Source organism: Pogona vitticeps, chromosome 10, assembly GCF_051106095.1.
Source record: "Pogona vitticeps strain Pit_001003342236 chromosome 10, PviZW2.1, whole genome shotgun sequence".
In the NCBI taxonomy this organism is placed as follows: domain Eukaryota; kingdom Metazoa; phylum Chordata; class Lepidosauria; order Squamata; family Agamidae; genus Pogona; species Pogona vitticeps.
Window position 1 is genome coordinate 16,485,614 of NC_135792.1, and position 14,539 is coordinate 16,500,152.

A 14,539-nucleotide genomic window follows, 5' to 3' on the forward strand; every position below is an offset into this window, starting at 1 on the left:
AACGCCCTTACTCCCGAGGAGCATTTCCATGCAGGCAGACAGTCTTTTATGCGTTTTCCACCACCAGTGGTCTCTCTAACCTGGGGCAGAACTCACCAGTTTGGGGGGGGGAAGGCTCCTGCAATTCCATCCCCCACCCCTCGCTTTGATTTTGGTTCCCCCAGGCCCTGTATATATGGGTTAATCTTTGAAACAGACTTTCACCATCATGACAGAACAATGTCCTGAAAAGTAAATTATTCACTGAGCCATGCTGCTCATTAACTTCAGGTCAATTACTTTGTGGCACACCTTACACGGGTGTTGCGGACATAATGTACGGAGGAAGATCCCCTTGAGCCCATGGAATGAAAGTTATCTTTTCTCCCATACATTGCCCCTGGGAGAATTTCCAGCACATGGCTTCCCCCCTCTGCATGTGAGGGTAGCCATCTTCGTACCCTTCATGTGATGTCTAGATGTCCCTGTGTGTGTGTTTGTGTGTGTGTGTTTTAAAAAGCATAAATACCCTTTGCATTTTGTAACCCATTCAAAAAAGGTTGAAGCAACTATCCTAAGAGCTTTCAGCTAAAAGATGTTTGTATTTTCTGTCCCCCTCTTTTTCCTTTAGACTCACCTGCTACAAATATGCAAGGAACGTCTTTAAAATAAAATTAAACTCCAGAGTGTTTTGCTGTTTTATGTTAATGCTCAATGAACTGTCCCATTGCAGGAGGGCTTCGGAGGTGATCCAGACCAACGGGGAAGAATTCTTTCTTCGTGCAAAAAGCTGAAACAGTACATGATGCAACTACATCCCAGAGAAAAGGGAATGTATCTTGTGAGCATTGAAGTCTTTTAAATAAATAAATAAATGCTGATGTAGAGCTTTATTAATAATGCTACCCTCTTTGGAAAAGCATTGTAGCTCATGCTGCATAACGGGAGTACCAATTGACTCCCTTCAGTTTCATCATCTCTAAAAAGAAATGATGCTCCGGAATGAATGAAAGATTTCATGTGGAACCTCTTCTGTGCTAATGATTTAACTTCCTTGGCTTTTCTTCTCTCACCACAGTCCCTTTAGGATTTTCCTTCCTTCCTACAGTCCTCACCTGTAGCCAACCTCACCTGTTCATTAATCTTTGTGCAACTGGTGGAAAGGGAGGGAAAATCAAGGTCTCCCTATTGGCTTAATGAAATATTTAGTGCAATTCAAATTTGTAGAATAAAGAAGCATTTGGTCTAACGCTTACTCAGTGACTGGTGTTGAAAATACCATTGTTCTGTTATCATCTTTGTTGCCATCATTATCATCCTCATCACTGTCACCATCATCATTGTTTAACTGCCAGATAGCACCCCCATTTCTATTTAATGAAGTACCTCGGCAATTCCACCTTCCTGAATTATCTCTCTTCAAACATGTTCTCAGTAACCAAAAGGTGGGAGGGGAATCTTTTCTAAGAAGAGAACGAGAAGTCTGGTGTCTTTAAACACACACACACACACACACACACACACACACACACACACACACACACACACACACACACACACACACACACACACACACACACACACACACACACACACACAGTCTCTCTCTCTCTCTCACACACACACACACACAGAGTCTCTCTCTCTCTCTCTCTCTCTCTCTCACACACACACACACACACACACCAAAACCATTCTTCTAGCCATTAAATAAATGAACACAGGATATTAAGTTAATGACTCAGCAGAGCGGTGGTGATTTGTATGTTACCTCCAATCTTATTCTGTCATTAATCAGCTGCTGGGATGCGATGTGAATATCCTCTTTCTGGTAATGTCTCTTAAGCATACAGGCATCACCGCCTGGCTTCCTGCTTTGTCTCAGTGAATTGGAGAAACTATTCATTCCGTCTGTTAATCAAGAATGAATGCATTCCAGGAATCAACTGTGCGAAATGAAAGCACCTGCTTCAGGTGTAGGCATTCGAATTCTTGATCTGTTATTCTTCAGTGTTCTCTCCATACTTTGGGAATGGGCAGTAAAATAAATTGCTTGCTTTGAAGAATTCAAAGCAAGCCCTTGTGGGACCGGCGAGGGTCCCCCTAGCCGTGAGAGTGGGCTCCCCACCTCTCAGAGAATGCTGGCTGGATTCCCTACCTGCAGCTCACCTATGGATGGGGGCATTGGCGAGGGAGAGGTGGATGATGTCCTTAAGGCTGCAGGGGTGGCCCTGGTCAGGCTTGGATTTGAGGGGCAGGAGACGGGAGAGGAGGACTGTTGGGTGGACGTCATGGGTTGGGAGGTGTGTGAGGCTCGGGAGGTGCTGATACCACTGGAGAGGTTGAAGGCTGGGGAGGAGATGGTCTACAGACGGGCTATTGGGTTGAGCGGCTTGTGCCACTGGGGGAAGCCTCCTGGGTCCGCCGGGACCAGGCAAGGCACCGAGAGGCTTGAGAACCAGCAGCAGGCTCGTCACCACAGAAGAAGCCCGGTGGGGGGGGGGGCAGCAACCTTGCCAGAGAAGCCCCACAGCCAGCCTGATCCCAAGAAGGCCAGCCTCTCACACCTCCCCACCTGCTCTGTGGTAATTGCCAGCCAGGTTCGTATGGCGTTCAGCCATGTCCCTTGAGAGGATTAATGCACCTATGGGCTGGCAGGGACCTTGGAGGAGTGGCTGGGGAGAAAGCCTTTGCCACTCACCTCCTGGGACACTTGACAACACATATCCAACTCCTTTCTTGTTGTGGAACCCTCCAATGGGCCCACCTGTGAGGGGTCCTTGACCTGATAGAGGAGGCAGGGCCCCCCTTCCCCCAGTAAGAGACTATACATGGGGCCCTACACCAAAGACTGAGGGAATCAAGTCAACGGCCTGGCTGGAGTTACCAGTTTTATATTAATGGGCCTTTTAAAAGTTCTGTTGCTCAATAAAGGCGTCTGTTTCGGCAACTACTCTCAGTGGTGTGGGGGCTGCTCACGGTCATGTTTTCGGGAAGGCGTAAACATGTAAGAAGACAGGAACTGCCTTATTGGGTCAGACCAGATCTCACGTAGTCAACTGCTGAGAACCCTTAGTATCTCTTTACGTTGGCTACAAAGGTGACCACCGTCCTCCTCCAGAAGCTGAGATTCAGATATTTAGAGCCTCCAAACATAATGGGTTTGTTTTGCTTTTTTGTTGTTGTTGTTGTCCCACCACCCTTCCTTACAGGAGCAGATTGGAACCATATAGGACCTCAGAGAGAAAGAGTTGCAAACAGGGGTCCTGGGCGTCAGTGAAGACCAACATTTCCTCCAAGCTCACCGCCTGGCTAGATACTCTGATGAGAAGAAGTTGCAGGTATGGAGGAACTAACAGAATCTGGATTGATCTCATTCCCTCACTTTGGAGACATCAAATTCTTCCTTGGGACTGTAGGGGTGGGAACGGCAATGAAAATGGCAGAGACAATAGTGACAGGAAAAGGACAACTTTCCTTGAACACTAGACATGAGGAGAATACCTCGTTCCTCAAGTACTCTGGATCGGTGCTGTGATGACATGACAAGAAAGGCACTGGAACAAAAAAAATCTAGCTATGAGTCTGACCCTTCAAAGTCCTAGACCACAGGTGAGAAAAAATATGGCACTTCAGATGTTTTTGGCAACTATTACACCACTCCACCATTGGCTGTGAGGGTTAGAGCTGTTAAGAGCTGCGGTCTACAACACCCGGAAATCCATATCAGGCAAAAACAAAAACAAAAACAAAAAAAAGGACAAAAACATTGTGACACCTTAAAGCCAGCAAAACACTGTGAAGTCAATTGTGGGTATAAAACGCAACCATACACTACTGTCCTGTAGAGCCTGACATGAATGTTTTACTGTGCGATCTCTGTACTCTACCTCATACGTCTGAAGAAGTGGTCAAAGTTCCATGAAAGCTTACAGTAAAACATTATAGTCTTTCGGGTGCCATAATGTTTTTGTCTTTTTTATTTTCCTTTTGTTTTTGCCTAACATGCTTGCACAGACTAACACGGCTACCTCTTCTAAAACTGGAAATCCATGGTTTCCCCACAGCCAGTGCTGAAGGAACACCTAAGATCTACTCAGACACTTGGTAACCAAGAAATATTGACATGGCTACAGGAGAAGACACCTAGCCTTTCCTTGTCACTCTGCTCACACAAACAGCAAATAATTGGAAATGGAGGGGTTTCGCCTTGTGTGTAAGCCTCACAGGAGACCAGGAACCCTGGGGAAACTGAGTACTTGCTCTTAGGTACAGCCTACGTGTCTCCTCTTCATACCCGTTGCTGTTTGTATGAGCAAAATATAAGAGCAAGGCTAGCCATTGTCCCATAAATATGACAGTTTCTTGTCTGGCTGGTAGCCCGTGTTAGACAGCTCATTGCTGATTCTGAATTGCCTGAACCTTGCCTCACTGGAGAGCTCCTAGTAATAAAACAGGACATCGATTAGGAAACTATGATGATTAATTACGGCTGGTGAAACATTCTCCATGAATCCGTTCACTTCTTTTGAAAGCCATCACCATTGTAGTGACAGTAGACTCAATGATTCATTATGCATTGCCTAAATATTCAATGTTGTCATTTTGGAAGAGGCAGCCGTGTTTTAGTCTGTGCGAACATATCAGGCAAAATCCAAAGAAACAAAGCAAGACAAGACAAAAATATGTGGCACATTGGAGACTAAATAGTACCTTTTAATGTGAGCTTTCGTGGACATGTATACTTCATCAGAGATATGCTGACATATGTTAAGAGACTAGACTTAACATACAACCTCACCAAAAGAGAGTGTGACACTATATATAGCCTTAGAAATAATCCCAACATAGTGATCAAAGAAACTGACAAGGGTGGTGTGATGGTTGTCATGGAGAAATCAAGCTACACACAGGAGGCTGAGACACAATTGTCCGACACTGAATTTTACCAGCCCCTAACCACAGACCCAACCACAAAATACCCAAAAGGAATTACAGAACCTCATGACTTTACTGGAAACACACGTGAAGAAATCCTGCCAAACACACCGTAAGAAGCTCAACCAGCAACCTCCTACCTCCTACTGAAAATACATAAACCAGGAAATGCCAGAAGAACCATTGTATTGAGCATCAACATCATCCCAGTTGGGGTATCTGGATACTTGGCCTCCATCCTCAAACCTTATGCCACCAATGCATCAACGTAACAGATACTACAGACTTCCTAAGGAAATGTCAGTTCACACACCACCTTCCTGACAACTCAATCCTAGCTACAATAGGTGCAGATGCACTCTAACATCCTACACAAATACAGACTACAAGCTCTCACAAACCCATCCAAAACAAGGAAGCCCACATAATCACTATCCTCTGTGACTTTGTACTCACAAACAACTATCTCACCTTTGACAATAAAACCTACCTCTAGATCAACGGAACCGCGACGGGCACTTGCATGGCCCCACAATATGCGAACACATTCACGGCTGACCTAGAACAACACTTTCTGAACGGTTGCAACCAAAAGTCACTCCCCTGTCTGATGACTTTTTTTCTGATCTGGATCCATGGAAAGGAATCCCCAGAAAAATTCCACCAGGATTGCAAGAACTTTCACCCAACCATTAACCTCACCCTGGAACAAAGAGTGCAACAGGCACATTTTCTGGACACCACTGTGAAGCTGCAACATGAACATCCTAGCACCATGCTGTACTGGAAATCCACTGACCTACCTGCAGTCTTCCAGCTTCCATCCTGAACGCACAACAAATTCCATCGTATACAGCCAAGCCCTAAGATTAGAATAGAACAGAATCATGAAGTTGGAAGAGGCCTGTAAGGCCATCAGGTCCAATCCCCTGCTCAGTGCAGGAATACAAATCAAAGGATATCTGCCAGGTGGTTGTCTAAATTCCTCTTGAATGCCTCCAGCATTGGAGCACTCACCACCTTGTGAGGTCATTGTTTCTATTGCCGTACTGCTCTAACAGTTAGGACATTTTTCCTGATATTCATCCGAAATCTGGCTTCCTTTAATTTGAGACAATTGTTGCATGTCCTGCACTCAAGGATGATCGAGAACAGATCCTGCCCCTCCTCTGTATGACAGCATTTCAAGTATTTGAAAAGTGCGATCAGTCTTCTTTTCTCAAAGCTAAATATGCCCAGTTCTTTCAGTCTTTCCTCATAAGGCTTGGTCCTCAACCCTAACCCTGATCATTCTTGTCGCCCTCCTCTGAATTTGTTCCAATTTGTTGGCATCCTTCTTGAAGTGCAGTGTCCAGAACTGGACATGGTACTCAAGATCAGGCCTAACTAGTGCCAAATAGAGGGGAACTAGCGCCTCGCGGGATTTGTAAACTATACTTCTGTTAATGCATCGTAAAGTAGCAATTGCCTTTTTTGTAGCCACATCACACTGTTGGCTCATATTCAGCTTGTGATCTACAACAATTCTAAGATTCTTCTTGCTCATATGATTGCTGAGCTGCTATTGCTCCCATCTTGAAACTGTGGTGTTTGGTTTCTTTTTCCCAGGTACAATACTTTTCACCTATCTCTATTGAATCTCATGTTTTCAGCCCAATGCTCCAGCCTATTTAGATCATTTTGAATTTTGTTTCTTTCTTCCAGGATATTCGTTAATCCACCTAATTTTGTGTCAGATACAATCGCATCTGCTCCAACCTACAGGACTCCTAAACTCAAGGATCTAAAAAATGCTTTCCTCAGACTACAATACCCACCCCATATGATTAAGGAACAAATCCACAAAGCGAGACACATGCCCAGAAGTAACTTATTGCAAGGCAGACCCAGAGGACAAAATGACAGAACACCGCTAGTTGTCACTTACAGTCCACAATTGAGACCACTCACACACATCATAAACCATCTCCAGCCCATCCTTGACAAAAATGCCCCACTCTCTCCAAAGCCCTTGGTGGGTGACCCATATTTGCTTACAGACAACTCCCCAACCTCAAGCAAATACTAACACAATATGGACCACAAAACAGCAACACAGACAGGGGGACTAAACCCTGCCACAGGCCCAGATACCAACTTGGGCCATACATCTATTCTGGCAACACAATTACAGGACCCAACAATGCCACACACAATATCAAAGGTAGTTTCACTTGCTCTTCAACTAATGTGGTCTATGCCATCATAGGACAAATAGGACAATCTCTATGAAAATGGGTCAATGGTCACAAATCTGACATCAGAAACCAAAACACCAAACCTGTCCCCAACCATTTCAATCTATCTGGACACTCTGTGGAAGATCTGAAAGTCGCTATTTTAGAACAGAATCATTACATATCAAGTACATAGAAGGAAGCAGCTGAGATAAAATTTATATGCATGACGGACACCCATATAAATGGACTGAATATAAGCCTAGGTTTCTTAAGCCATTACCAGCTGTAATTCTTCTGCTATTATATACTGCCACTGTTGTTTTCTTCACAACTACCAAGCCTATCTCTCACCAAAAGGCTCAAAGGCAAAAACTGTCAATATTCTGTATATTAACCCATGTGATTCCTCTGCTATCTTCTTTCACCTTTATAATTAATCTCTTTTTCTCTACATCCTGAGTTTGACGTGAATTCTCAATCTTCAACCCCCACCCCCACCCCTCTCCCTTCTCTTTCCCCTCTTATTTTTACCCAAGCCTGGTGTCTGTTTTCTGTCTCCTGAGGAATTTTTACAACATAACCATAAAACAATAGAAGCCATAAATTACTGCATATAAATTAACATACATCCAACAGCCAGCCAGTATTTAGTATGAAACTGATATCTCATTCAATATTTAATTCTGTTTCCATATATATGTCTTACGAAGTGGATGTGTCCATGAAAGCCCACATTAAAATATAAGAGTCTTTACGGTGCCACATTTTTGTCTTGTTTTGTTCTTCTTTGGATTTTCCCTGATATTCAGTGTTTCTATAACCTGTTTTTCAATAATATTTCCCCTCAAATGGCTCATGAAGAAATAGAAGAGCAATAGAAACAATGAAAATGTTTCAAAGAATACTGTAGAAAATGTAAAACATGGTGGTTCTGAAACTGGGAAAACCAGTTTAAATCCACAGGAATCAAATACAAAATACCTTCTGGGATTACAAACAAAGTTTTCAACTTCTTTCTGAAAAAAGGGTAAAGAGGGAGTTTATTGAGAGAGAGTTAAGGAACTGTGGTGACACCACAGAAAAGGTCCTGTCTCAACCACAGTCTAGAAACACTGCTCTTGAGGACTAATCAAGGTTCATATGGACAAAGATGGTCCTTAAGGGAATCTAGCTTGGGGCCTCTAAAAGTCAACAGCAGTGGCTAAGATTGAGCCAGGAAACAGAGTGATAACCAATAAGAGTGATACGGGACTCATGTAATACTCTCTGAGTGATCTGTTGCTACCACTGTGCCAGCAGCTACAACATTCAGTAATTTTTCAGTTATCATTCAGGCAGCCCCACATGGAAAGAACTGTATCAATCAATCTGGATCCCATTAATAACTGAGTGATCAGGGCGGATCCACAGTCTCTAGGGGTGGATGATTCAATTTCTCATTTCCCCCATCTTATGCTCATTTCATGTCATTTTTGCTTTTGCTTGTGATCTTTTAAAAAAATAACTGCACCATTTCCATGCATTTTGTGTGCATTTTCCCCTAACATACCTACATTTCTTGGTGCATAACAATTTGTTCTGGTTATGTGCTGTCAAGTCAGGACAGGTTTATAGGGACCTTAACAGTAGGGTTTTCAAGGTAAGTGAGATATTTAAGGAGTGGTTTTACCAATTCTACACCCACAGTGAGTGTCTATGGCTGAGTGGGGACTTGAATCCCCCACTTCATGAGTCCTAGTCTATCACTCTATCCTCTACATCACACTGGGTATACACACAATTACATACTCCAAAAAATGTTCTGAACAAAAAGACCTAGGGACTGGAATGTAAAGAAAGGTGGAAGGTAATAGTTAAATAAAGGGAAAACAAAAAAACTCAAAGAGCCAGTGAGCAACAAGTAAATGGAGTACTAAGCTTATGTTCACCAACATGGAATCACTGAAAGAGTAAAGGTGAGAGAACTAAGGAGCATAAGCAAGCATGATGTGGAAACCACTCAAGATGAATTATTACTTCATTCAAGTTTCAGTTTCAGAAAAGAAAAGTGAGGGACACAAGGGAACAAAAAGCCAAAGAAGGAAGTCAGAGCTTGGCGTGTTACTTTTTTGGTACTGCAAAATTGTCCAGCACGCATGGCCGTAGGAATTCTGGCGGTTGTCAAACAAACAAAAAAATAACAATGCTTCTTAGTTCTGGAAGAAATGGATAGAAAAGGTGAATTGAGTGAAACACAAATGATGTGAAAAAGATGAGAGGAAAAAACAAAGCCTGCTTCTACAGGCAGAGAGACAGAGAGAGAGAGAAAGAAAAGGGAAATAACAGCAGGAAGCTATTAATCACCCTGTCAACAGCTTCTTCCTGTTTATTTCTATAAGGACTCCAGGGACTCTGCTGGCATCTCCAGGCCTGCACAGACAGAACCTGACAAGCAAGCCTCTATCTTAGCGAAGCTCCACACGACACAATTGTCCTTGGTAAATGTGTATTCGCAAAATTGCTTTGCACTTTTCTCCTACAGTAATTTTAAAACAATATTCAGGGAAATACACTTTCACCAGCAGATACAGGCTTTTTATTCATGTGAACATTTGGCACCTCACAGTACCTTTCTACTGATGTGTTCTAAATTGCTTTTAGTTCAATTGTGTTTTAATATTGTAATATTTTTGTCTTTTTCATCTGTACCTCTTACGCTAATATCGTTGCGAGCCACCTTGAGTCTTAGTTTTGGCAGAGAGATGGAATATTAATAAGGTGCATTTATTTAGAATGAATAAATAGCTACCTGTTTTGTAACTATAATTTATTTCCCAGGAGTACATTCTGGGTTTTTAAGGCTACATATTTTATGTTTCGCTTACTGTTTTTACACTGTGTAAAAAAAATTCCCTTTTATAAATAAAGTCTATAAATACCAATTGTTTGGCCTGAAGTTGCTTCTCGTTCATGAGTGCTGATCTCCACCAGTAGTCAGTTATTTATTAGAGGCTGTCTTTCCATCCATGCCATTTGAATTAAACTTGCTCCTATCTCCCAGACCAAGCACAGCTGGAAGTATTCAACCTTCAGCTGATTGTGACAAACAGATTGGCTGATATTAGTGTGACAGAACAACTAACACAAAGGAACACAACTCTGAGCAGCATCTGAATCAAATAGGCAGGCTTGGCAGCCCACCCACTGGAAAACCTTGTAGAAGTATCCTGCTCTCAGTTTCGCAAGAGCTAGTCACAGGATATTGACCAGGCAGGTAGATGGGAACAATATCATCTGTACATAAGTACTACTTATGAACTAACATAGTCTTAATAATGAATATTGTGGGCTTCCCATTGGGGCTGCAATACAGAATCATTTCCTTACCTATGTTAGTCTGTTCTAGGAAAAAGAAGGGATTTTTGTGGCTCTATAAAAAGGAATTCATTTATTGAGGCATCAACTTTTGTGGATTGGAATCCCCGTCATCAGACGCATGTGAGTTCAGTTCAGCAGATGTGTCTGCACATGAAATAAGGTGCTTTATTTTTTATCTCTCATCATAGCATGGAAATAAGAAGCCACAAATAATGTACAGTAGCTAACCTGATTTTAATTTTAAAAATTATAAGGACAGCATAATTAAGTTATGTTTCAAAAAAAGAGGTGGGTGGGACTAATCATTCTCTTTCAAGGTAAGCAAGTTTGGTCTTTTAAGTGTATTTGATCTGTTTTAAATCTGTAGACAGAGAAGGTTGCCGGAGGTCTTTGTAAAACAGCTTTACTTTAAAATAACAACACATTCAATACGGAGCAAGTGACCTGTCTGCTACATCTGTACCAGATTTGGTGATCCAGGGTCCAGTTTGGGGAACCCCTATTTGGAAGCTTGAATTGGGCTGTTGCACAATATCTACTGCTGCACGCCTGAGCAGTAATAATAAATTCAGAATCCCAACCGTGATGGTGTCACCTGATTGCATGCCGCCATGTCCAAAGCTCCATGTTTTCAGTCAGTTAGTACATCAAAAGGATGGAAGGGTAGACCTACAGAGCTACTTCTTAACATGTCATCTTTTTATGAGAGGTATTCTTATCACGGAGGAGCATACAGTCCCAGCATTATAAAATGATCTTGTCCAAGGAGGCCACATGATTCTTTTCTTGCACATTTATTAAAGATTAGTCCCTACTCGGTAGAGATGATTCTAACTAACACTGCCCCCACTACCTATGCTTGAGTGAATGGCAATAAAGATCAGGACCTGCAGGAATAATGACCAAACCACTGTGGGTCAGGTATGACCCTTGGTGATTGTGAATAGTACTGATTCGCTGAAGGATCACTCACCTGAGCATGTCACCGTGATGGATACATAATCTTTGCCACAGTCCTTCTTGTAGTGGCAATGCAGATGGTTCATCAAGCAGAGCCCATTGCCACACTGAAGTTCCTCTTTTTTACAAGGCAGGATATCCTGTTCATCTGGGGACAGGGAAGAAAAAGAAGAAAGAGAGAGAGAGAGAGAGAGGTAAGTGGAAGCTGGGAAATACACGAACAAGCAACACCCTTGATGATTTGGTTGGGGATTGTGACCAGGTTGTCAGCTTGGACAAAGTGCTAAGTGGCCTGGGTTTTGTTTTGGTACAGTATATCACAGAAGTGAGTACACTCTCTTACATTTTGAAAATATTTTAGTATATCTTTTCATGTGACAACACTGAAGAAATGACACTTGGCTACAATGTAAAGCAGTGAGTATACAGCTTGTGTAACAGTGTAAATGTCTGTCCCCTCAAAATAATGCAACACACAGCCACTAATGTCTAAACCAATTTGGACATTGTTACTTAGGGGTGTTCTCACTTTTGTTGCCAGCGGTTTAGACATTAGTGGCTGTGTTTTGCGTTATTTGGGCCTTGGGCTTTAGGGATGTCACTTCTGCTCAGGAGGAATGGGCAGCTAAGAACTAAACTTCCGCATTGCCGATATGGTAAACAACATTTAAAATGCATTCCTTCCTTTGAAGACTGTTTTTTTCTACATAAACCTTCAGAGGGAAAGATAAGGAATGTGTACATCTAGTTAAACTCTTTAAAGACTACCGGTATGTTGATTTAGAGTGCAATACTGCTTTCGTTTTTGAGTCTAATAAGCTGTTAGAGTTTTTAGAGCCCTGCTTCTAATGAGAGCTTCCGACAATAATATTCATTCCTAATTATTATTCTCTATGCCAAAGAGGAAGGACAAGGCTGTTAAAATTCCTGCTTGGACAAGAGATAAAACTTTAGATAAAACTTCTGACAAGCCGTCGGATTGCAGCCTGGAACACTTGAGGAGGGTGGAGGCTGCATTAGAAAAGAAGGAGTGAGAGAGCAAAGTCTTTCCATCCCAAGCTGTAGATATGCAAGAAGCAATGGACGAACTGACACGGGTTGTGAAGGACATGTCCTGTAAAATGAGTCAGGAGTTTGAGCGAGCCGCGAGCCAAGTCTATTGAAATGAGCATTAATAAACTTCAAAAACACATCGTAGGAATTGAGTTGAAAATTGTCAAACAGAAAGTTAAGGAAGTGGGAGACAGGGCAGAAGCAAGTGAGACCAAGATAAGCAGCTTGGATGAGAGAATCAGTGAAACAAACAAAACGCCGATTTATCTGGAAGGCAATTCCAGAAGACCCAACATTAAAATAATGAATTTTCAATTGCAACATGGACAAGATCTCAAAAAAGAGATTATAATGTGGGTTAACTCCATAATGGGCACACAACACTTGGATCGAAAAACATCACTCCATCTTTCCACATGACATTCCTTCAAATATCTGAATATGACTAGCATATCATATCTCTGTCTTCTCTTCACAAGAACAAACATATCCAGCTCCCTCGATTACTCCTTATTGAGCTTCATTTCATTATCCTGATCACACTATCTAGACATGCTCCAACTTTCAGTATCCTTCTTAAAGAGTGGTGCCCAGAACTGGACACAGTACTGCAGGTGAGGTCTGATGAATGCACCATAGGGTGGTACTACTACTTTCCTTGATTTAGATGCTATACATTTATTAGTGCAGCTAAATACAGTACAGTACTGTTATCATCACAGTGTTGACTCACACTGGTCTACTAATACCCTTAGATCCTCTTCATATGTATTATTGTAAAGTCAACTGTCTTCCACTGCATATGTTTGCATCTAATTTGCCTAAACATCTTTACATTTTTCTTTGTTGTAAATCATTTTGTTTTGGCTCAGTTCTCCAGACTTTTAAGTTCTTCTTGAAACCTGATTCTGTCCTCTGAAGCATTGTCCAACCCACCGAGTTCAGTGCCGTCTGTGAATTGAATAAGCACCTCCTCCAGACCCTCATCCAAATCATTGATAAAAATGCTGAACAACATTGGGCTTATTTAAAACTTTAAAAAGATTGGGAGGCACAAGAGGAATTTCTGAGCATTTTTTTCACGGAATGTCTTAAAATTTTGGAAGGGAATGTGAGGCTGGGGCACTGGGACCACAAAAATGGCTCTTGGGTGCTGTATGTTGCCCACCCCTTCTCTAATATAATACCTGGTAAGTGACTTTGTTTTAAATTTTTTCCCCATAGGAATGCATTAATTAAATTTCAATGCATCCTATGGAAAATTTGGTTTCGACTTACGAACTTTTCAACTTACAAACGGACTTCCAGAACGGATTAAGTTCATAAGTCCAGGGTTGACTATATCTGGCTTTATATGAGGGTTTGACCAACACTTTAGGTATTCAAGAGAAATTTAGACACCACCTGGCAGATATCCTTTGATCTGTATTCCCACCTTGAGCAGGGGCTTGGGCTTGATAGCCTTATAGGCCCCTTCCAACTTCACTATTCTCTGATTCTATGATATAGAAGTTTTAGTGAGAACTGCACCGCTAAGCCTGACAAATACAGAAGAAGAATAGCATTCCAGTGTGCAGAGCTGTTTAAGAGCTATCTGTAGTCAGAGTGTTACACTGCGACTTGGGGATCTGAATCCTAATCCTCACTGGATCACAAAGCTCACTGGGTGATCCTAAACCATTCACACTCTGTCTGCCTCAATTACTTCATTGAGTCGTTGTGCGGATAAAGTGGGGAAGAAGACTGTCATGTATCCTGCCTTGAACTTGTTGGACGAAAGGCAGGATATGAGTGCAATAAATAAATAAATAATAAACGTCGCTGTAAATTTGGTCCATTTGTATTAAAAGAAAGCTCATTCCTAACCCCTTTACAAAGTAGCTGGGTATCTAATGAGAATCTGTTAGTGATTTTTTTTTTTTTGTTTATCTATGTTCTCAAATGCCCTTAATCAGAAGAAGGCTAAGTAATAAATTCAATTAATATAAGATAAGTGCCTGTCTGGAAGTTCCCCTGCTGAGCCAGACTGTCTA

At 42.0% G+C, this 14,539-nt stretch overlaps 1 protein-coding gene across 3 annotated transcripts in view; it reads right to left on the reverse strand.

Moving 5' to 3' along the window:
- The window catches only part of BEAN1 (brain expressed associated with NEDD4 1), an 84,660-nt gene that overhangs the window by 39,414 nt on the left and 30,707 nt on the right, over nucleotides 1–14,539 (reverse strand). For 2 of the 3 annotated variants that reach the window (XM_078380403.1, XM_078380404.1), the window contains one exon: nucleotides 11,467–11,601. The exons of the other annotated variant lie outside the window; for it this stretch is intronic. In XM_078380403.1, the coding sequence (XP_078236529.1) occupies nucleotides 11,467–11,601 (135 nt within the window). The remainder of the gene's footprint in view (nucleotides 1–11,466; nucleotides 11,602–14,539) is intronic. 3 annotated transcript variants of the gene reach the window in all.